Raw genomic sequence first — 22,261 nt, forward strand, 5'->3', positions numbered from 1 at the left:
CTATCTCTTGTATTCACTTTGTGATGCTTGCGTCTATGACTCCTGATCTCTTTCCTAGGTTTCCATCCACAGGGTTGTCTCCTTTTGTGATTTCTTTATTGGTTTCTCTTTCCATTTTTCAATCCTGTTTGGTTTTGTTCAATTCCTTCACCTTCTTGGTTGTGTTTTCCTGTAATTCTTAAAGGGATTTTTGTGTTTTATCTTTAAGGGCTTGTACTTGTTTACCTGTGCTGTCCTGCATTTCTTTAAAGGAGTTATTTATGTCCTTCTTAAAGTCCTGTATTATCATCATCAGATGTGATCTTAATTTCAAATCTTACATTTCTGGTGTGTTGGGGTACCTACAACTTTCTCTGATGGGAGAACTGGACTCTGATGATGCCACATATTCTTGGTTTCTGTTGCTTAAGTTCCTGTGCTTGTCTCAACCCATCAGGCTGTGTCTGGTGTTAGCAAGTCTTGCTGTCTCTGACAGTGGCTTGACCCTCCTTCAAGTCTGTGTGTCTACACTCCTTGTGGTCTCCCCAGAAAGTTTCTGCCCCTGACTGTTCCTAGGTTCCTATGTCTAGAGGGCACTAGGCAGGTTTCTCTTGGGCCAGGAATATGAGCAGAAGTGGTGGTCTTCCCTGAACTCTCAGAATTGTCCATAATTCTCAGAATCCAACTCTTTCGACCATAGGATTTGGGTACAGATATCTGTGGGGCCAGGACAGCTCCAAGCATAGGGAGAAACAGAAGGGTTCTGCCCTTGACTGCTCCCAAAAAGATTTTTTAATTGCATCTATGCTGAATACATATGAACATTTTTCTTGCCATTGTTCCTCAGACAATACTGTATTACAAGTTTTTTTTTTAAGTTTTATTTATTTTATGTATGTGAGTATACTGTTGCTGTCTTCAGACACACCAAAAGAGGGAATCAGATCACATTACAGATGATTGTGAGCTACCATGTGGTTGCAGGAAATTGAACTCAGGACCTCAGGAAGAGCAGTCAGTGCTCTTAGCTGCTGGGCCGTCTCTCCAGTCCCACATTAACAGTTTTTACATGGCATTTGTTTGGATTTTGATTTTTTTTTTTTTTTTTGCTTTTTGTTTTTTCTACTTAAGACTCTCCATACAGCCCACAGTTCAGGATCTTGCTGTCTAGACAAGGCTAGTCTTGCATTCACAGAGATCCTCCTGCCTCAGCCTTCCAAGTGCTAAAATCCAAAACATACGCCACCATGCCCAGCCTGATCTTGGTAATTCTAAACAGTCTATAGATAGTTTCAAGTAACCAACAGATTTCCCACAGGTTATATGCAAATCCAGCAGCTCACAGAGGAACAGAGTTTGCATTAGCTTATTGTTTGAGACAGTGCCTCAAAGTCTTGATCCTCCTGCCTCCACCTCCCCGGTGCTGCCACTACCCAGCTGATCGACTTTCAGACTTCATGACTTTATAAATATAGTCACTGTATGGACTTTCCAGAGCTTTGCACTGTATCTGTTTATTTATTTATTGTTTGTGTGCATGTTGGTGGGTAGTGCATGCTATGGCACATAAATGGAAGTCAAAGAGCACCTTGTATATATTGAATCTCTCCTTCCATTATGTAGGTCCTGGAGATTGACCTCAGGCCATCACGCTTAGTGCCAGATGCCTTTATCAGCTAAGCCATCTCACCAGGCCTATTTTATAGCCTTTTGGATGTATGTATCTAAACCAGAGACTTAGGATGCATAAATAGTTGATGTGCAACAACACGAGAAAGGGCCATACCATAGACCACGGACTGGCCAGATTACAAAATCTGTCTGTATTGTTTCTCATGCATCAATTTCCATTGCATTCAAATACCTATTTCAGATAGCCTATGTTCAAAATAGCTGCATTCATAAGACAATTTATCATCAGTGAAGCATTACCTATTGTTGATTTGTTGAAGAGGAGGAATATTTGTTTTCAAGTTGGTTGAAATAATTAAAAGCCTGATAACTGACCCTGCTGACTGTGGCATTTATCGTTGTTTCTCTATGCCAAAATTATCCATAGAAACTAGAAATAAAGTCTGAGAAGTCAAAAACAAAAACAGAAAAGCAAACCACAATCTTCTGATAGCTGGGACTGCATGTGTGTATGTAGGAGGGGGGTGGATGGTGATACTCATTCATGTGTGACAGAGAGATAGGGGAAGGGGAGAGAGAGAGATTTTCTATAAACAACAGTCCTATCCTATGATAAGAGTGGGCACCTGACCAGAGTCAGATCTCTGCTTCTGTTTGTAGACCAGGGCTGTGACCCATGACTGGACCTTTGGTAGGCTCAATGCTTATGCAGCACTGCCATCTGCTGACACTGCCTCTGTACCCTGCCGTGCTTAGGTGATAAACTGGTGGCACTGTGAATCATTTCCTTGTCACTGTTTCCTGTGTCACACCTATCCATGCATATTAGGAAAAGTCTGAGAAGAAAAAAAAAGTTTCAGATAGAAAGGAAGCATATAATGTGCATATATATCTACATAGATACTTATTCAAGTGTGCGTGGGTGCAGGGGGAGCGGGAGGATTTTCTAAAAGCAATAATCTGATCCCGTTATAGAGATGGAGACCTGACCAGATTCAGATCACTGGTTTTGTTTGCAGAGCAGCTCAATGACCCATGACTGCGGCTATGTATGCTCACAGCTTATACAACACTGCCATCTGCTGATGCAGCTCCTGCACCCAGCAGCCCTCAGGGTAGCTGTTTGGTGGCACTGTGAGATCATTTTTTTATCGTTGCTTTCATTTTCGCTATATAAACAATGTTTCTACAATTCAGAGACACAGACAAACTGTATAATTAACTTAAATTTTACAAATTAACATTTTCCACCGTTTACTGTTATCAAATAGCTTGTGATGGTTCTTCTGTTCAGCATACACAGGCAGGACAGAAGCATTCCTTTGTCTCTAGTCCCACACCTTGGAGTTCCAGAAGCCTGGGCTTGGAGGAATCCCAGAAGCTTACAGCTGCAAGCCCTGAGAGCTAGAGGCCTAGTGTTTCAGATTTTGAAACCCAATGGGATGGGTAAGGAGAAATGGCTCAGTAGTTAAAATGTGCCCTGCTTTTGCAGAGGATGTGAACTCAGTTCCTAGCACCCACATCAGGCAGCTCACAGGCGGTTACATACAATAGCCTGAATCTCTCTTCTGGCCTCCTCAAACACTGTGCGCACACACACACACACACACACACACACACACACACACACACACAAACACCACGCACACTCGCACACACACATACATGTGATATATATATATATACATACACATAGAGATGATTCAAAGAGATGATTCAAAGTACTCAGGTTAAAGGACTGTTTCTCTGGGCTTTAAGCATCAGCAACACTAGCACGTGACAGCTCTATTAATCCTCATCAGTGAGTGCTTACAGCAAACAGTCCTAAGATTCCTCTTGGAACCTGCATTCCTGCAGTGACAAGTGTTACAGCTCTTCAACCTGGGGTGTGTGAGACCTTGGCCCTTTGGCACTTCCTTAGAACTCTCCTAGCACCAAGGCCACAGTTTCTTGCCTTCAGCTCTTAACAGCCCTCATTGTCTCTCTTGCCTCTGCCCTTCTTCATCTCTGCCACAGCCTTTTGATGCCACTGCCAATGTCACCAGAGACACCTCCTTCGCCATGGACACTGCCTTCATTGCCCCTGCCTCCTTTCTTTCCTGGGGTTACCAGCTCAACTCACTCTACTAAAAATAAAAAAACAAAAACAAAAATAGTCAAGACTAGGCCTTTTGTTGCAACTAATTCTTCAGCTTCTACACCAGGGGGCAACATCTAGCTGGTATGTCAAGGCTGACTTGCAGAGTGAGCCAAGCAGAGCACTTACATAGGCAGAGTAGGAGTGTGTTCAGGGTGTATGCACATGGCACTATGTCACGCCATGGAAGAACAGTATTTCCACCAAGCATGAAGGGCTGGACCTACCCCAGTCACATCAGTCCCTCAAGCAAATGAAGTCACATACCTTCAAACTGCCGTATATACTGACATTCCTTCACTCATGGCCATACATTGCTCCATAGGATGAAGCAGGTCTTAATTTGCTATCCAAATCAGGAAAATTAACATTAAGAGGCATGTTTACAATAAAGTTGACATTGGCAGTGATTTAGCAGTGCATTAAGAATGCACAGCTCCTGTCTCTGTGATGCCATGAGTAATGGGTCTCCTAACGACTGTTTTACTCATCTCCACCATCCGCTGCCCCTGTCAACCCCCATACCCATCTCTTTTGACATGCGTGTATGAAATACACATAATTCCTGTATTTTAATCATATTCAACCTTCTCTTCAATCAAGATAACCTGCTCTTATCTCCCTCAAACTCCTTCCCAACTACACCACCTGTTACCTATGTGTCTGTTTTTAAGCTTGATTTTTATTTATGTGCATGGGTGTGTGTCTGTGTGTGGACTATAAAAATGTGTCCAATCCCCTGGACCTAGAGTTACAAACAGTTGTGAGTTGCCTGCTGTAGGTGCTGGGAATCAAACTCAGGTCCTCTGCAAGAGCAGCAAGTGTTGTAGACCACTAAGCTATCTTCCCACAACCGCACATACACTTTTTGATAACCCATTGAGTTTAGCTGAGGTAACTTACAAAAACTTGGGTTAGGGGTTATTTAACAAAGCATGTGCAGCTTACCATTGGCTATATCACTGAAGAAACTTTTGTCCCATCCCCTAACAACTATTAAAAATCCACAAGTTCTTTAGGAAAGGATGGGGGCCTTATAGGCTCCAACTAAACCAGTTAGAAATCCTTAACTGACTATAAATCATAAAGGAAGAGAAGAACTGCATAAGCCCCTCGTCTGCCCACGATGGAATATTGACAGGCCAGATCTTCTGGTTGTGGGCAAGAAATCAAGCTGCTCTGAGTTCATAAGTGAAACAGCCATGTCTGGTTCCCAAGGATGGTCTGCACAACCCCTTCCTCCAACTCTACATTCTTTCTACCTCTTCTTCCACAATGTTCCCTGAACTTTGTATGATGAAGACACAAATGACCCATTGAAGACTGAACACTCAATCATCCCTTATTTTCAGCGCTTGGGCCAGTTATGAGTCTCTACAGTAAAAGAACATACAAAAGGGGGTCTGAGCAACACTAATCTATAAGTTTCAACCTAACTATCTGACATCCACAGGGTTTGACATGAGGATACTGTTCATCCAATATATTTCAAAGGATTTACCTAAGAATCACAAAGATGTTAGGTCACAAATGAGGGCAGTATATGGCCGCAAGTGGCAGTTAATGGCCATTTGAGGGAACTAAAGATAACTTGGCTCTGGGCCTGAGTCATTTCCACCCCTCCACAGTTACTGAAGTTTATTATTGTTGTTGTTATCAGTTCTTGTTATTTACATTGCAAATGTTGCCCTCCCCCATTTAGTTGACACTGTTTGTCTTCCTATGGGGTTTCCATCTCTTCCTTTGCTTCAATCCTCCCCCTAACTTTTCCATAGGGACCCCAACCTCAGTCCAATGGTTGGCTGTAAGTATCTACATCTCTCTCAGTCAGCTACTGGTAGAGCCTCTCAGAGGACAGCCAGGCCAAGCTCCTGTCTGCAAGTACAACATAGGAACAGTAATGGTGTCAGGGTTCTAATTGGTGATTCAGCTTTATAGAGTGTTCAATGAAAGGTGCAGGTTCTTGGGGAGGGAACTGCAGGGGAGACGAGGACTTCAAGTCACATGGATTAAAGTGAAGACTGCCTCTATGTGAGCTGAGAAAGGTGCGTCAAGGGGACAAGATGGACTTTTTCCCAAGGAGCGAAATAGAGGAAGAATTTCAGAAGTTCATTTTAAAAGTGAAAGAATACTTAGAAAAAAATGGGGCAGAAAGGAAAAATGACAGAGAAATCAGCTAAACGTTGCCTCCAACTTACACTTCCTTAGGGGAAAAGAGAGCAAAAGCTACTCGCGAAAGAAAAGCTAACCAAAGCAGAGCAGTCTCGCCCTCAAGACAGGCACACAGCATTCACATCCTGAACTATAGATGCAGAAACCTCTGGTATCGGGGTATTGGGATCAGCCTTGGATTAAAAACACCACATGGACACCCTCTTGAGAGGGTTAAAGACAGACTGCAAAGCTCAGTGTGGCCAGCAGTGGCCCCCAGTCAGCAACAAGTGGTCTGTGAAGAGCCCTCTGGTTCTAACCAAACAGTACAGACTCAGCAGAAACATAAACAGAAGAATGAGCCCACAAGTTCCCCTGACCCTCTTCCTCCATGACTGTGCTTTTCTGAAGAAGCTGCTCCAACACAGCCTCATGTCTTCCTCTCTATTGCTTCTTCTGTGAGGTTCTTTTTCCCCCACAGTACTCTCTTAGCTGGATTTTTACTGTATTTGGGTGTTTTTTCATATATATAGTTTATCGGTTATCTCTCTTCATACAATCATTTAATTTTGTTCATCCATTTTTACAGTTTAGTGCAGTTTTTTCCTTAGCTGCTTTTTCCCTTGTTTATCCCTGTGTTTCTTACACACACACACACACACACACACACACACACACACACACACACACACACACACATTTGGTACTTCCAATCATTTCACACTTTTTTAAAGTTTTACCTTTTTCTCTTCTAGTTTTTGTTTGTGGACATTTTCATTATTGGCAAGTCCTTTTTCCCCTATCTTCCTTTTTCCCAAGTCTAGAAAAAGAAGCAGACATTGAAATACAAAAGGAATTCAGAACTTTAAACAGACTTCATAAGAGAAAAACCTCTTCACACCATTTTATAATCAGAAAATAAAAAAAATGTTAAGCAAAGAACAAATCTTAGGAACTGTAGGTGAAAACACCAACTCATCCACAGGACACAAATTCCAGAATACATAAAGCCTCTCATGTGCAATCCTAAAAGCCAGGAAAGCATGGAATGATAGGCTTCCGTCCAGAAAGCAAGTAGCATCTAAGCAAGATTGATGTATCCACCATTGTCAATCTTTCTAAATTGGTAACAAAGTTACTTGTGTGGCAAGCAAACTGTAAGCAAGTTCATTACAGCCAAGACAACACTAGGGAAAATGGTTTTTAAAATTCAATACAGAGTAGGAAGAATGACACCCTCCATCAAAAAGGCACAGGAGGGGTTGGGGATTTAGCTCAGTGGTAGAGCACTTGCCTAGGAAGCACAGGGCCCTGGGTTTGGTCCCCAGCTCCGGAAAAAAAAAAAAGGAAAAAGGCACAGGAAAGAACAGATTTTGTGAGAGGAATCTATGTCCTGGATTGGCAGAAAAACTGTGGTGAAATATACTAACAAACACAATCTACAGATTTAATGCAACCATCACCATTCCAGTGACTTTTACAGAACTAGAACAAGTACTAAGCTTATACGGAAACACAAAAGACCATGAAGAGACTAAGCAGGATAAACCCTGCAGAGCCATCACATCACCTGATCTAACGCTATCCCACAGAGGCATAATGACAAAGATTGCAAGGTGTGTCCACAAAAACAGATGTATAGACGAATGGACTGTAAAAGGACCCATAACCTGCACTTCTGTGGACAGATCATTTTTGACAAAATTGTCAAAAACATAAACATGCATTAGAAAAAAACAAGCTGCAAGTTAGACATCCAAAAGGACTACCTTTGGATCCATATCTGTCATCCTGCACAAAATTAATTCAAAGTTGGGTCAAAGGCTTTGATTTAAAACCTGAAGACTTGAAACTGCATAGGAAAAAAACTTTGAAGGGTAAGGGCAGGCAAGAACTTTCTGAATAGAACCTCCATAACAACAGAAATATTCTCAAGAATTGACAAGGGTGATTATATAAAACTAAATGGCTTCTGCACAGTAAAAGAAACTATAGACATAATGATAGTCCAGCTACAGAATGAAAAAAAAAAAAACATTGCCAACTGTACTTTAACAATGTATTGGCTCTTGGAATATATAAAGAACTATAAAAATTAAACACCAAAAGTATAAAACTCCCACTCCATAAGGGAGAGAATGGACTGAATGAAGAGATATAGGTGGCCAAAAATATTTATCATCAGAGAATTGCAGATAAAAACTAAAATAACAGTATATATCTTACTCTAGTCGGTATGGCTGTCATTAAGAAAACAACTGAAAACCTGTGGCAATGGACAAAGGGACACCTTGTTGGTGGCGGTGTTCTAATATCAGTCAGAGACAGAGCAGACGGCAGTCCTTTGTTCATCCTAGCGTGATGTCTGGCTCGGTGGCCTAAGCTGTTTTATGCCTAGGAGACCTAAAAATCAAATCAAATCCAGGCAGTGCAGCACCAGAGGAAGAAAACACAGACCTGAATTCTGCCATGCCGTGTGTTGCAGGCCCTCAAACCTACAGCATGGGAGGCCATAGACACACAGGGTCCCGCCTACCACCAGCCAGCATAGCCCAGGAAGAGGAGGACAGAAACCTGAAGACCGCCATGCCACCCAGAGACCCTCCCTCGGATGCCTGGCACAGGCGGCTAAAACCACAACTTGCCATCATGCCGCACAGCGCAGAGAATGTCACCGAGGGGCCAGCCTGCATCAGGAGCCACCACAATGCATGAGTGCGTGGTGGACAGATGAGAGAGAAAGAGAAGTGGAGCACCTCAACAGCAGTCTGTTGTAAGTGAAGCCATGGTCAGATCCCAGCCTCAGCTGCTGCTGGGAGTCATGTCTGGATCTGAGGCCACACAGCATAGCGGCAGGGTTGCTGTTGATATCTGAGGCTCATGTCCCCCAGAGAACATGGGAACGTCCCTGGTCGATATGAATGTCCAGGAAGTGCATAACTGTCCCGCCCCTCACTGGCTATAGCTCTCTATAGAGATGGCCCCTCCTCTCACCAGTGGCAGAACTGGGAAGATCAGGCCCTGTGCCTCGCCCAGGTAGCAGAATGGAGCTGGCCCTAGCAGTAAGTGAAACAGCTCCAAGGGCAGGATTGTGGGAGAGTTGACCCCTTCACTCTTCTGCCATGGGCTGGCACAGGTGCACGGGTGATGACCCGTCCTACTCCTCACCACAGGCTAACCCTACCCCTTAACAGCTGCAGCACTCCGGAGAGTGGGTCTTGCACCTAACCTGAACAGCACAGCAGAGTTGAAGATGATGGTCGGGGCACAGGTGAGCTAGCACCAAAAGCTGGGCCCATGATAAGTCTGCTACAAGGTGGTGTGTGTACACTGATGATGTCCTCTCCCCTCCAACCCCACTTGACACCTTCAGTAGTTAGGAAAGCTGGCCCATGGGGTATGGGGGCTGGAGAGCTAGCCCTGCCCCTCACTGCATGTAACACCTCACCAGGGCAACAGTGGATCTAGTCCTCATGGCAAAGGTATGAGTGAAACAGAGCCGAAGGTGTGAGAGCAAGAGAAGTGTCCCAGCCCTTTATAGGCTGCAGCACTTAGGAAGGAGGGTGCAGTGTCTTGACTGGCAGCTCAGCTGAGCTGTCTCTGGAAGCGTGGGTGTGGATGAGCCAGCCTGAGCGAGGCCAGGGCCTGATCTCCCAAGTTCTACAACTGGTGAGAGGAGGGGCCATCTCTATAGACAGCTACAGCCAGTGAGGGGTGGAACTGTTATGCATAGCCCCTGGACATTCACATCAACTTAGGAGCCTGCTCAGAAAAGGGACGTCCCCATGTTCTCTGGGGGACATGAGCCTCAGATATTAACAGCAACCCTGCCGCTATGCTGTGTGGCCTCAGACTCAGACATGACTCCCAGCAGCAGCTGAGGCTAGGATCTGACCATGGCTTGAGAGCAAGAGAGCTGACCTGGCCTCCTGCCAATGGTGACATTGGGTAGCCTAGCCAGAGCAGAACTGGAGAGTTCATCCTGGTGGGACAGATAGGGGAGAGCCAGTGAGCTATCCAGCTCAGATACTATCCAGGCCCAGATCCAGGGCTGTGTTGATGTACCCCAAAATATATATCATCTGTGAATGGGTTGGGACAAGTGAAAGGGTTAGTTCTGCTGTCCCAAAGCTGTAGGAATTCCATGACACAGGGAAACAACAGGATAACCAGAAGGAAGGCTGGTAAGGAGCCGATATTGATGGTGACACAGAAGCCAGAGATCTATTTGCAAATGAGGATGTGTGGACAGAGGGACACACTTTGGAACACACTGTGACACACTGCAGTTTCCATGATGAGATGTTTTCCATGCTTTTGTTCTTTGTGTGTAGGAGGGAGGGGAGGTTGCAAGAGCAAAGGGCAGATATGAGGGTAAAGGGATATCAGTGGGGCTATTTAACTATTGTTCTAACGTCCCTTATTTTTCCATCTACACTCTGGATATATTTATCATTCTTTTAAGTCTAAATAATTCACTCCAGTATCCTCTGTAGAACTGGCTTAGTTGTCATAATTCCATTAACTTGATTTTATCATGGGATTTTTTTTCTTTTTCTATCACTTGCAACAAGTATTTTTGCTGAGTATAGTGACCTAAGTAGGCAGCTGTAGTCTTTATTGAAATCATCATCACAAGCCCTCCAGACTTTTAAAGTTTCTGTTGAGAAATCTATTGTTCTTCTGGTGGGGTTGCTTCCTGGTGTGGCTTGAGCTTCAATGGGCATAAATTTTTTGTATCCTACTTTTAAGAAGGGTTCAACCTCTCCTCTAGCCCACCACACAGCAAAGGTAGTGGAAGAAAACAGTTATTAGGATATGAGGGAAGAGGACCTGTTCAGCACTTCTTTGGGGGTGAGCTCAATCTTCTTTGACAGCACTTCAGTCTCATAGCAAACACCAAATATGACTCAGCAGCCCCAGGCCAGTCCTCTAGGCAGGCAGACACTACAGGGGAACCAGCATCTACAGTCCAATCCTTTTGGCAGGCAGACACCAGGCATGAACCAGTGGCTGTACTTAAACCCTGAAGAAACTGCCAGGCTCACCAACAGGCCTGAGGTGGGTGGGTTGCGACAGAGTTGAGTTGCGTAATTCAGATGTTATATTCTCAAGTGAGGAGTCCAGGATGTCTTCTGTGACCTCTATATTGCTTCCAGTGTAGGATAGTAACTGCTAAAGCAACCACCACTTCTGGATGTGTCCAGTAGTAGGCAAAAGTCACAGTAGCCCATTAACAGTGAGCCCTATTACTTCAATAACAACTGGAGAATGAATAAAAGTGACTAACATGGTGCATACTAGGATTTTAGTTGTTAACATCAACAGTGAAAAGAAGGTAGTGAGGATAGGAAGAGGAATTAGTACCAGATCAACTTTGAAATTCTCAAGATGTGCAAAGAAGCTGGGAGGGGAAGCTGGGGTACTATTAGGGTCCCTGGCATTTGGAGGCTGTTAAGCTATGGAAGGTTATATCTTAACCTATATGTAAGAGAAGATGAATGGGAAATGGAAGGAGATAAATGAGTGAAAATGAGAAAGAAAGAATATGAGTCATGCAGGGGAAGAATAATACCAAGTTATAATAATAGACTGAGTGGCAAAGCATACAGAACAATCCCAAAAGCTAACTAAGCAGTATGCAAACTAAAGCTAGGCCACTATGGGATATGAATGCAAGAGTGAAGATTAGAAAATGCAAAATAAAAACTACTGAAAGTGAACCAAAAAGTTAACAATAACAAAAATGCTAAGTGTACTAAAAAGTACATTTCAATTTTTAAAGATCGGTCTGTTCTCCATGGGATTTGAATTCCTTCCTTCCTTGTGCTATTTCATGTAGCAAACTGTACTGATGAGGAGGTTGTAATTTGCAATTCCAGTTCACACCTGTAGAATTCACGTGTGTTATGTATTACCCCAGTGGGACTTAATTAGACCAGACACCATCTAGAATGAAGTTCTGGCACAACCACACCAAGCTCGATGCTATAATTATCTTCAGCTTGGCTTAGTACTATGGGGCAGAAGGGTGACTGAAGGTTTTGGTTTGGGTATTTTAGGGAATATGTGTGTATGTATGTGGCTAGGAAGGGAGGTTATAGTGGGTTCATAGACCTCAGCCAATATCTAATTGTCCTTTAATTTATTCAGTTCCTAGGCTTCACTTCACTGCCAATAGTTATGCACCCAACCCTTGGCTGCCCAGAGCATGTGTGTGAACAGAAAGGTTTCTCTGGCAGTTTTCACAGCCCTCGCTGGAACATCTTGATGCAATTAGGCCTCATGCCTTGTTATTCCTGCCTGGAAATATTACTTAGCTTAGTAGGCTTACGTCTCTATGCTAGGGATGCATGCGATTGTATTTTTGTTCTATCCAGGGACTACTGCTAGAGCTCCCTATAGATTGATCTTCATATTTAACTTCCTCTACCTAGCACCAATAACCTTACAAATCTATGGACAGAACAAAGCATCTTCAAGCCAGCTAACTTACCACCTTCTTCCTCAATGATCTATCCAAAGAAGGCCATTCGAATATAACACATATATGCCAAATCACGTCACCTTGGGAACAAAACGGAAATGGTAAAAACAACCAAACAATATGTCAGTGGCAGACACATAGAGGAAGACAGAGAACTCAGAATTCAGCTTATCACACTAATAGAATAAGCCAGAACCCACAGCAACAAATATGTAAATGACAGTGGCTTAGCCCCACTGCAGTTAGTAAACCCTGACCCACTTAACTGTTTTCTCTTTCATGTGAGGTGAAATGGCTGTAGCCTAATGTCCTCCTGAAAACAAGAGACATATCTTCATTTTTCAGACTGGGACCAGATTTTTGTGCCAGGCACACATGCACACGCAGGAAAAAAACTTGACTTGTGCCCACATGCCTGTCTTCAGGGACAAGTGGAATCAGGCATAAGGAAGCCCTCATCCTCAAGTGACATCCTTCGTCTCCCTCCTTTCTGGCCAAGAGGACCAGCCATCTCTTATGATGATAATTTACTACCCAGAGACAACAAGTCCATCTGAAGCAAGAACTGACTACCTAGGACTCTATTGTGACTGAGAAACTGGGAAGAAAATATTGGACCAGAGACTTCAAGGCAGCTGACAAGAATATTCCAGTGCCAGGTAGGGAAGCCAACGTCCCTCAAACTTTGCAGAGAAAAAGTTATTTGTTTCTGACACGCAGGATAATCCTCTCTTTTACTCATAAGAAAAGAACCTCCCTTAAAAGACTGTCTAGTGATGGAAAAATTACTTAATGGTAACAACAACAACAAAAACATGTTTCTGGAATTGTTATATCTAAGGATGTCACTAATGTAGCTTGTGAATTGTGTTTGGGGTAATTGAAAGATGTGTGTTTATGCTTACTGGCTCCCTCTCCTTCTCCCTCCTTTTCTTTATCTCCCTTCCACAAACAGGTTTAAAGAATTACTCTGAGGATTTATTTGACTTTGGTGAGGGTAAAGTGGGAAGCAATGTTAAGAATGAGTTTATTGAAATGCTTCCCCCAGAATTCTATTCCCATCATCTTAGTGCATTAAGTCCAGGAACCACACAGGTTGTTTTTATTGATACTTAGCCTTTCCTCAATAGATCAGTCAACACCCAACATGGACACTCTACAGGATCATAGATCCTAGCAGAGCCTCATCAATGTTCCTGACACATCCTTTGCCTGCAAATAATAAATCCTATATTAAAGGTTTCTTCTAGAGTAGAGATCCCAGCCCCATAACCCTCAGCCACCATTGTGTTACCAAACACAGCTTCATCATGATCGTCTGCTGCTATAGTCATGTACCGTTCAAACCAGATCCTGTTGACTCCGGGATGTTTCTCTAGTGCTGCCAGCTCATGCAGTCCACTCCCATGTTACAGTCCCCCATTCTCTATCTGGAAAAAATTACCTCCTAGGCAGAACCAGAGAGACTTTTACCGTTTTTGAACTCTGTTTAAAGATATTATTAAAAAAAAACTTTCATTGAGAAAAAAAAAAGGTAACCTCTCAGAATTTACATTTTTCAGTAGTGTAGTCTCTGCACACCTACACAACTTAAAATGGTTTTATGACAACTGTAAAGTGGATGTAGAATATGAACTATTTAAAATAAACAAATATAATAATCGACTAATGTGCAATGTAAAGGTATATAGATAATAGACAGAAGGATAGAATGTGTCCTTAGTTACCCTGAGATGCCCCAGGGGAAGCCTCTAGGCAGCTTGTGCTGCTTTCTAGAAGAAGCCTATACCACAGCATCCGTTTTACAGTCAGACCATACATAGTATCCAGTGCCCCCATATTTTCATGAAAATATCTAGAAACCTATTATTCCTTTTATTAACTGATTTGTGTTCATTGTGCTCTACATAAATTAACTTATCCAAACTACTATCGATGGATATTTAGTATTTCTATTCTTTTCACCTTTTAAAAAATAACACAGTCTATACAGACATCTGGGCACACTTATCCCTCATCTCCTACCCCAGGATGGCCTAAGGGGTTTTCCTTCCTCACACAGATGCTGCTCCTATTGGATGATTTTGTCCCTGGTGTATACTCTGATATGCATGCACTAAGTGCACAAACAGTTGATTTAGGTCTAAGTTTTGTTTTTTAATGTCATAGACATACAATATTAATTTCTAACTCACAGAGTCTTATGGACAGCTAAATATAATGATCCATATATGATGTCTGGCATTTATAAGTTCTCAATAAATGTCAACTTTTATGGTTGCTATCGCTTCCAAAACTACAGAGAAAGGCACTTTCATTCTCTTTAGGATGTGTGTTGGTTGAAATCATCAGCTATTTTACATAGTTAATTTTTATTGAAAATTTCCCTTTTCTTTCTATTTCCAAACTGATTATTTTTCTTTCTCCATCTTCTGGTTAAACACATGTAGAATCTGCCATTTCAGATTAGCAAAACCCCTAGTAACAAAAAACAGGCCTCTCTAATCTTGGTTAGAGTTGCAATTTCTCTAAAAGAGTTGAATGTTGTAGTGGCCAGTGCTAACCTTCTGTATTGAACTATCATTGATCTATATTATTAGTTTTTTAATTGCTTTTTTAAATTTAATTTGCAAATGTCTGACAAGCATTTATCAATTAAATATAATGGACCAGAATTCCCAAAAACCTGGCTAATAAAATAGCAAACATCTTACTATCTACTAGGGAAGAGAGAATCCAACAGCTGTTAAGAGCAAACAGGATCCATAGGCCTAACAACCTATCTATAAAGCCAACTCCATGGTAGAGAGAATTCCTGGAGCTGAATCTTGAACGACAGCTCCTTCTGAGCTACCCTAGGGAGGAAAGAGTGTTCAGAAGCAGAGGAGATCCCTTGTATTGTGGAGGCCATGGTAGGGTTGTAAGGAGTTTGTGGTGGTAGGAAGAAGATGGGAATGGATGGTTACAAGAGAAACAAAACTGTAGTAAATGAAGCTGGGACTCAAAGCAAGCTTTCAGTGTCTTTAATTGGTTGCTATGGAGACACTAATTTCAAAGGTAGCATGAATGTCTTGGTGAGAGTTGAGCTTCACCTGTCCCGTAACAACAGCTCAATCCATGAGTAAAAGCTTATTTTTTTTTCTTTATTGATGGTTGCCGTTGTCTCATATGTCATCCATAACTCAATTCCAAAGGATTTGAACCTTGAGTATAGATAGATAGATAGATGGTATAGATAAATAGATATAGATGATATAGATAGAGATAATTTCATTACCTTCTATGAAACATCATTAAAGCAAAGAAGTTCAAATAGAAAGGCAGGCTTAGTTATTATTAACTAAGGGATGCTACTGAGTTCTAAGTTAATATCAAATAAAGTTTATAATTTGCAGAAGCCCCCACATACACACCTACTCAGCCCAGGAAAAGTTGCAAAGAACTAGCTATTCAATTTGTTTGTTTTCCTTCTTTTTAAACTTATCTTATTTGTGTGTGAGTGAATGCCATGTACTTATGGGTACAGAGGCCAGAAGCTAGTGTCAGATTCCTTGCAGCCGGATTCACAGGCAATTGTGAGCTGTGTATAGTGATGGGAACTAAAGTCCTATGGAAGAGCAGCAAGTGCCATTAACTGATGGCCCACCTCTCCAGTCCGTTTCTTTATTTTTAAATGAACAAATAATAAGTAGTCCTATGTGATGTACTGCTAAAGAAAAAGATATAATATGTAGTATATATAAAATAATATATTATCTTCTAAGAATTCAAGTCTCGCCTATGAAAACAAGCATTTCTCTGTCAGAGAAGCCCAAGGGTTTCCACACATGCTTGAAGAGAGGGTGAAGCTTTAGCAGCTGACCCACTGCTCTGTTCCTCTTCAGTGAGGAGGGTTTTTGTACAGCCAGACAATGGAGAACTACCACTGTGGTGGACGTTCGGTGGAGGCACCAAGCTGGAATTGAAACGTAAGTAGAATCCAAACTCTCTTTCTTACATTGTCTATGTCTTGTGGCTTCTATGTCTAAAAGTGATGTATAAAATCTGACTCTGAAACCAGATCCTGGCATTCTCCAGGACAAAGATACATAACTCCATAAGCAAAGCTGGGAATAGGCTGTACATGTTCTCTGTCAGTGTAATAATTAGGGCAAGTGGTAGTTTAAGAGATGTTCAAAGAAGCAGGGTAGCCTGGTCTAGACAAACCCTTGCTCAGTGCTCAGAAAGCCATGCTCAGTTTTTGTATGGGGGGTGAGTCAAGGGAAACCAGTGTGTGAACACGTTTGGAGCTGGGACCAAGCTGGAACTGAAACGTAAGTAGAATCCAAACTCTCTTTCCTACATTGTCTATGTCTTGTGGCTTCTATGTCTAAAAGTGATGTATAAAATCTGACTCTAAAACCAGATCCTGGCATTCTCCAGGACAAAGATACATAACTCCATAAGCAAAGCTGGGAATAGGCTGTACATGTTCTCTGTCAGTGTAATAATTAGGGCAAGTGGTAGTTTAAGAGATGTTCAAAGAAGCAGGGTAGCCTGCTCTAGACAAACCCTTGCTCAGTGCTCAGAAAGCCATGCTCAGTTTTTGTATGGGGGGTGAGTCAAGGGAAACCAGTGTGTGGACACGTTTGGAGCTGGGACCAAGCTGGAACTGAAACGTAAGTAGAATCCAAACTCTCTTTCCTACATTGTCTATGTCTTGTGGCTTCTATGTCTAAAAGTGATGTATAAAATCTGACTCTGAAACCAGATCCTGGCATTCTCCAGGACAAAGATACATAACTCCATAAGTAAAGCCGGGAATAGGCTGTACATGTTCTCTGTCAGTGTAATAATTAGGACAAGTGGTAGTTTAAGAGATGTTCAAAGAAGCAGGGTAGCCTGCTCTAGACAAACCCTTGCTCGGTGCTCAGAAAGCCATGCTCAGTTTTTGTATGGGGGGTGAGTCAAGGGATACCAGTGTGTGTACACGTTTGGAGCTGGGACCAAGCTGGAACTGAAACGTAAGTAGTCTTCTCAACTGATTGTTCACTGTATCTAATCTTGTTACTTTGTTCTTTGTTGTGTGTTTTCCTTAATGGGAATTCAGGGATGTAGCAAATTCCATTCTCAGACAGGTGTTAAGGAGGTTGGCCAGTGGCTAATTTTTAGGCTTTCTAAACCAAAGTAAATAAATTAGGAGAAGAGGGATAATTGTCTACCAAGGGAGGTTTTTATAGAGGTAGAAGTTAAAGTAAATCACTGTAAATCATGATCAGTGATGAGACCAGACTGGAAATAAAACCTAAGTACATTTTTGCTCAACCGTTTGTGACGTTTTGGTCCCATTTTGTCCTTTGTGTTAGTGTGTGATTTTACCCAATATATATATATATTTATATTGGATGAATAACTATTCCTGGTTACCCAAAAGTTAAATAGAAGAGAACCAAAAATCTAACTAATGTAGAAGCTGAGCAAACAGACTGACTTCATGTCAGATTTGTGGAGAAAAGTAAGATTGTGGGAGGAATGAGAAACAGTTTTTCTCTGAACTTGGCATGGCTAATTGGCTCGGCTTCAGGCAGGTTTTTGTAAAGGGGGGCTTTGACATGAATCACTGTGATTCACGTTCGGCTCAGGGACGAAGTTGGAAATAAAACGTAAGTAGATTTTTTTGCTCAATTATTTGTGACATTTTGGTTCTGTTGGGTAACTTATGTGAATTTGTAGCATTTTGGCTAAACGAGCCATTCCTGGCAACCTATACATCAATAAAAGATCTCCCAGAAAAAGATCAGCCAGTGTGAAAGCTGAGTAAAAAAACTCATGTTAGACTTGTGAGACCAGTTTTGTAAGGAAGATGTAGAAGAAAGAGCTGGGCTTTTGCTCTGAATTTGGCCCATCTGGTTAGATTAGCTTCACAGGCAGGTTTTTGTAGAGGTGCATATGTCAGAGTCTTCACTGTGGCTCACGTTCGGTTCTGGGACCAAGCTGGAGATCAAACGTAAGTACATTTTTCTCATCTTTTTTTATGTGTGAGACATAGGTTTTCGTGTTAGGAATTAAAGACAGTTCAGAAATTCTTGAGAAAATGAAGAGGGCTCATTATCAGTTGATATGGCATACGTGTCAGATTTTCTGATGATCACGCTATTAAGATTAAGGACAAAAAGAGGCTTTAGTTGAGGAGAAATAATTAATGCTGTGGTCACCATCCAAGAGACTGGACCGGAGAGTAAACATAAGTGGTTATTGAGATCCAGGTCTTGCTGCAGATAGCGTTGTCTTCTAGAAGTTTAACTGGGAGATTTGGGGGGGGATGAGGAATGAGGACACTTCAAGATAAAAGAGGGCTAAAGTCAAGATCAGCTGCATAAATGGATGTGGAAGCAAAGTTTTTGAGATAAACTGAATGACTCAGAGGAAGAAAATGTGCAGATGAAAATAGGGGCTTGGAGCTCTGAGAACAGAAGTAAGTTGAGTTTCCACAAATATTGTGTTGAGCTTTGTATTAAATGTGGGATAGCATTGTTGATTGAGGAGAGCCTTAGACTGTTTTCTCTCTTCTGTCTCCTAATTATTTGACGACTACAAAACTCAGTATTATTCCCTGAAATAAAAATCAGTAAAATGTTTGAAAGTATGACTGTTTGCCACGTAGAAATGGTGGCTTACTAAATAATCAGAAGAGGCGCGATTCTTAGAGTCTAAAATCTGTCACAAATGTCAAAATGAGAGACTCTGTAGGAACAAGTTCTGTACAGACAGCTCAGGGTCTTTTTTGGCTCATTTCTACATGAATGTAAATTTGAAATGATCTCTTTTATTACGACACTAGAAATACAATTTGGGTTAAATTATGTGTTTTAATGGCCACGATTTTATAAGACATCGGCCCTTCACTTTCCCAGTTATTAATCGCTTGTGTTTTTACGCCGCCAGCAAGGGGCTGAAATGGTCCGCAACCTCTTCTTTACAAATGGGTGACTTCGCGGCCACGCCAGCCATTTAGAGTTCACCCTTCCCTGCCGCTAACGGCCATGTGAACCCCGCTGTAGGGCCTTTTGCTCCACGTGGACCACTTTCCTGAGGCACAGTGATAGGAACAGAGCCACTAATCTGAAGAGAATAGAGATGTGACAGACACTACACTAATGTAGGAAAAACAAGGGTAACTTATTGGAGATTTCAGAAATAAAATGCATCTATCATTATATTCCCATATCTTAATTTTTCATTAGGGAATTAGAAAAGGCTTAAAACTGTTTTAGCCAGTGTTATATTAAAAGTTTTATGCATGTAGTCTTTTGGAGGTAAAATCTACAACCAGCAAAAGTCACGGTAAACCTACTTTGACTGAACCCTCATTAAACTCTGTTTAAAAATTATATTTCATATTAACTGGTTAAAATAAGATAAATTTGTGACATGGTCTTAACTGGTTAGGTAGGATATTTTTCTTCATACAAAAAATATGACTAATAAAAATTTAATATAAATTCCTAATACTTTAATTCTGTGATAGAAAAATGTTTAACTTGGCTACTATAATCCCATAATTTTGAAAACTGTTTATTAATTTGTTTCTGTGGTTGACCCTTCCCTAGCTAAAGGCAACTGTTTAAGGACCCTTTAAAACCCTTAAAACTACTTTAGAGTCTTTTAAGTTATTTAACCACTTTTAACTACTTTAAAACAATGTCAACTCTGTTTCAAACTATTAATTTCTTTAAAGGGGAAAAACAGCTGGTCATAATTCTGTTGTTTTTCTTGGTAAAGGACTCTCAGTTTTCATTTTTACTACCACTCTGTCACTCAAGGGTTGGCATCTCAACAGAGGGGGCTTTCCGAGAAGCCATCTGGCAGCTGCTTAAGGTCAGAAGTGAAGCCAGCCAGTTCCTCCCAGGCAGGTGGCCCAGATTACAGTTGACCTGTTCTAGTGTGGCTAAAAATTGTCCCATGTGGTATCAAACCATTAGACCAGGGTCTAGTTAGTGCTCAGAATGTTTCTGGACATCCACCCAAACACATACCCTGACTTAAGGCCCCATCCATAGAGTAAGTTTAGCTTGGCCACACCAAAGGAAGCCATAGAGAGGCTGATATCAGAGTATTCTTGGAATAGGCAGGAGAAAATGAAAGCCAACCTCTGCTCCTACCTTACATGTTTGTGTTAGGGGTGTCAGATAAACTGGTCTGGTATCTCTGTCTGATGCATGGAACTATTGTAGCTGAAGAAGAACATAGTTTCAGGGAAGAAAGGCAATAGAAGGAAGGCTCTGAATAGCTTCAAAGGGTCAGACCCAATTTACTTTCTAAAGTAGCTAGGGACTAGGGAATAACTCAAAACCCACAAGACTGTATACATGTGTCCTGGCTTCATTGTTCCTAATCTGTAGGGATAAGTGTGCTTTTCTGTGTGTCTGTGTGTCTGTCTATAACATGTCTATAACATGCATAATGCACTGATTTTCCTTGTTACTTCATACCATCCTCTGTGCTTCCTTCCTCAGGGGCTGATGCTGCACCAACTGTATCTATCTTCCCACCATCCACGGAACAGTTAGCAACTGGAGGTGCCTCAGTCGTGTGCCTCATGAACAACTTCTATCCCAGAGACATCAGTGTCAAGTGGAAGATTGATGGCACTGAACGACGAGATGGTGTCCTGGACAGTGTTACTGATCAGGACAGCAAAGACAGCACGTACAGCATGAGCAGCACCCTCTCGTTGACCAAGGCTGACTATGAAAGTCATAACCTCTATACCTGTGAGGTTGTTCATAAGACATCATCCTCACCCGTCGTCAAGAGCTTCAACAGGAATGAGTGTTAGACCCAAAGGTCCTGAGGTGCCACCTGCTCCCCAGCTCCTTCCAATCTTCCCTCCTAAGGTCTTGGAGACTTCCCCACAAGCGACCTACCACTGTTGCGGTGCTCCAAACCTCCTCCCCACCTCATCCTCCTTCCTTTCCTTGGCTTTGATCATGCTAATATTTGGGGAATATTAAATAAAGTGAATCTTTGCACTTGAGATATTTGTCTTTCTTACTAAATAGTGGTTAACAGTTATTTATCCTGTAACCTGGTTTCTCTTCTAAAGAAGTTAAATGTTTAGTTGCCCTGAAATCCACCACACTTAAACAACAAATAAAACTCTCCCCCTTGCCCTACTTGGTTGTCCACTACATGGCAGTCCTCTCTAAAGTTCACAAGTACTATTCATGGCTTATTTCTCTGGGCCATGGTAGGTTAGAGGAGGCATACTTCCTAGTTTTCTTCTCCTACGTCACCAAAGTCCTGAAGGAGGACAGTGTTTACAAGCACATATTCTGTAATCTGTTTCAACCTTTCCAGAAACCTTGACAAAGCAATGGGGAGTCATTATCACAGGAAGGGGAGACAACTTAAATGACCAAGCAACCGAAAAACGTTGAAGCCCATAATAGTACCTGGGCTTCATCAGCTCTTAGGCCTTTAAAACTACGTTTTTAAATATGAGTTGTTTTTTCAAATAACATAACCTTGTTCACCCATTTCTGGGAACTGAATTTATCAACCAACAGTGCTATGAATACAAAATATCTCTTCTGAAACCAGACCCATCAGGACCCAAACAAGAGGAAAAAATGCTGTATGCTGACTCATGCTCCTCAAAAATATATATGTTCAAGTCTTAACTAAAACAGAGCCCGCAATAAAAAGGAAGAAAGAATACACATAAGCATTTATATAATCTGAGAAACCTTGTGCTTGGTGAAAAATATAATCTAATGTCAATACCATATTCTTTTTATTTAACATTGGTGGAATTACACCATTAGAGAGAAAGAGGACAGATCACTGATCCTTGGATACAGAGATGTTAGGAAACAGATGTGATGATCAAGGAG

At 41.8% G+C, this 22,261-nt stretch overlaps 1 non-coding gene and 1 gene segment (V, D, J or C); both read left to right on the forward strand.

Annotated features, from left to right (window-relative positions):
- The window catches only part of LOC134478922 (Ig kappa chain V-III region MOPC 321-like), a 41,270-nt gene extending 19,868 nt beyond the window's left edge, over positions 1–21,402 (forward strand). Inside the window, 2 exon segments of the V gene segment in view lie at positions 16,317–16,354; positions 20,882–21,402. Of these exon segments, the coding sequence occupies positions 16,317–16,354; positions 20,882–21,204 (361 nt within the window).
- On the forward strand, positions 8,163–8,306 carry LOC120102652 (small nucleolar RNA SNORA48). The gene has a single exon (XR_005504275.1). It is a non-coding gene; the product is annotated as a small nucleolar RNA SNORA48 (small nucleolar RNA).
- Positions 21,403–22,261: the final 859 nt, after the last annotated feature.

The sequence above is a fragment of the Rattus norvegicus genome, chromosome 4, assembly GCF_036323735.1.
Source record: "Rattus norvegicus strain BN/NHsdMcwi chromosome 4, GRCr8, whole genome shotgun sequence".
In the NCBI taxonomy this organism is placed as follows: domain Eukaryota; kingdom Metazoa; phylum Chordata; class Mammalia; order Rodentia; family Muridae; genus Rattus; species Rattus norvegicus.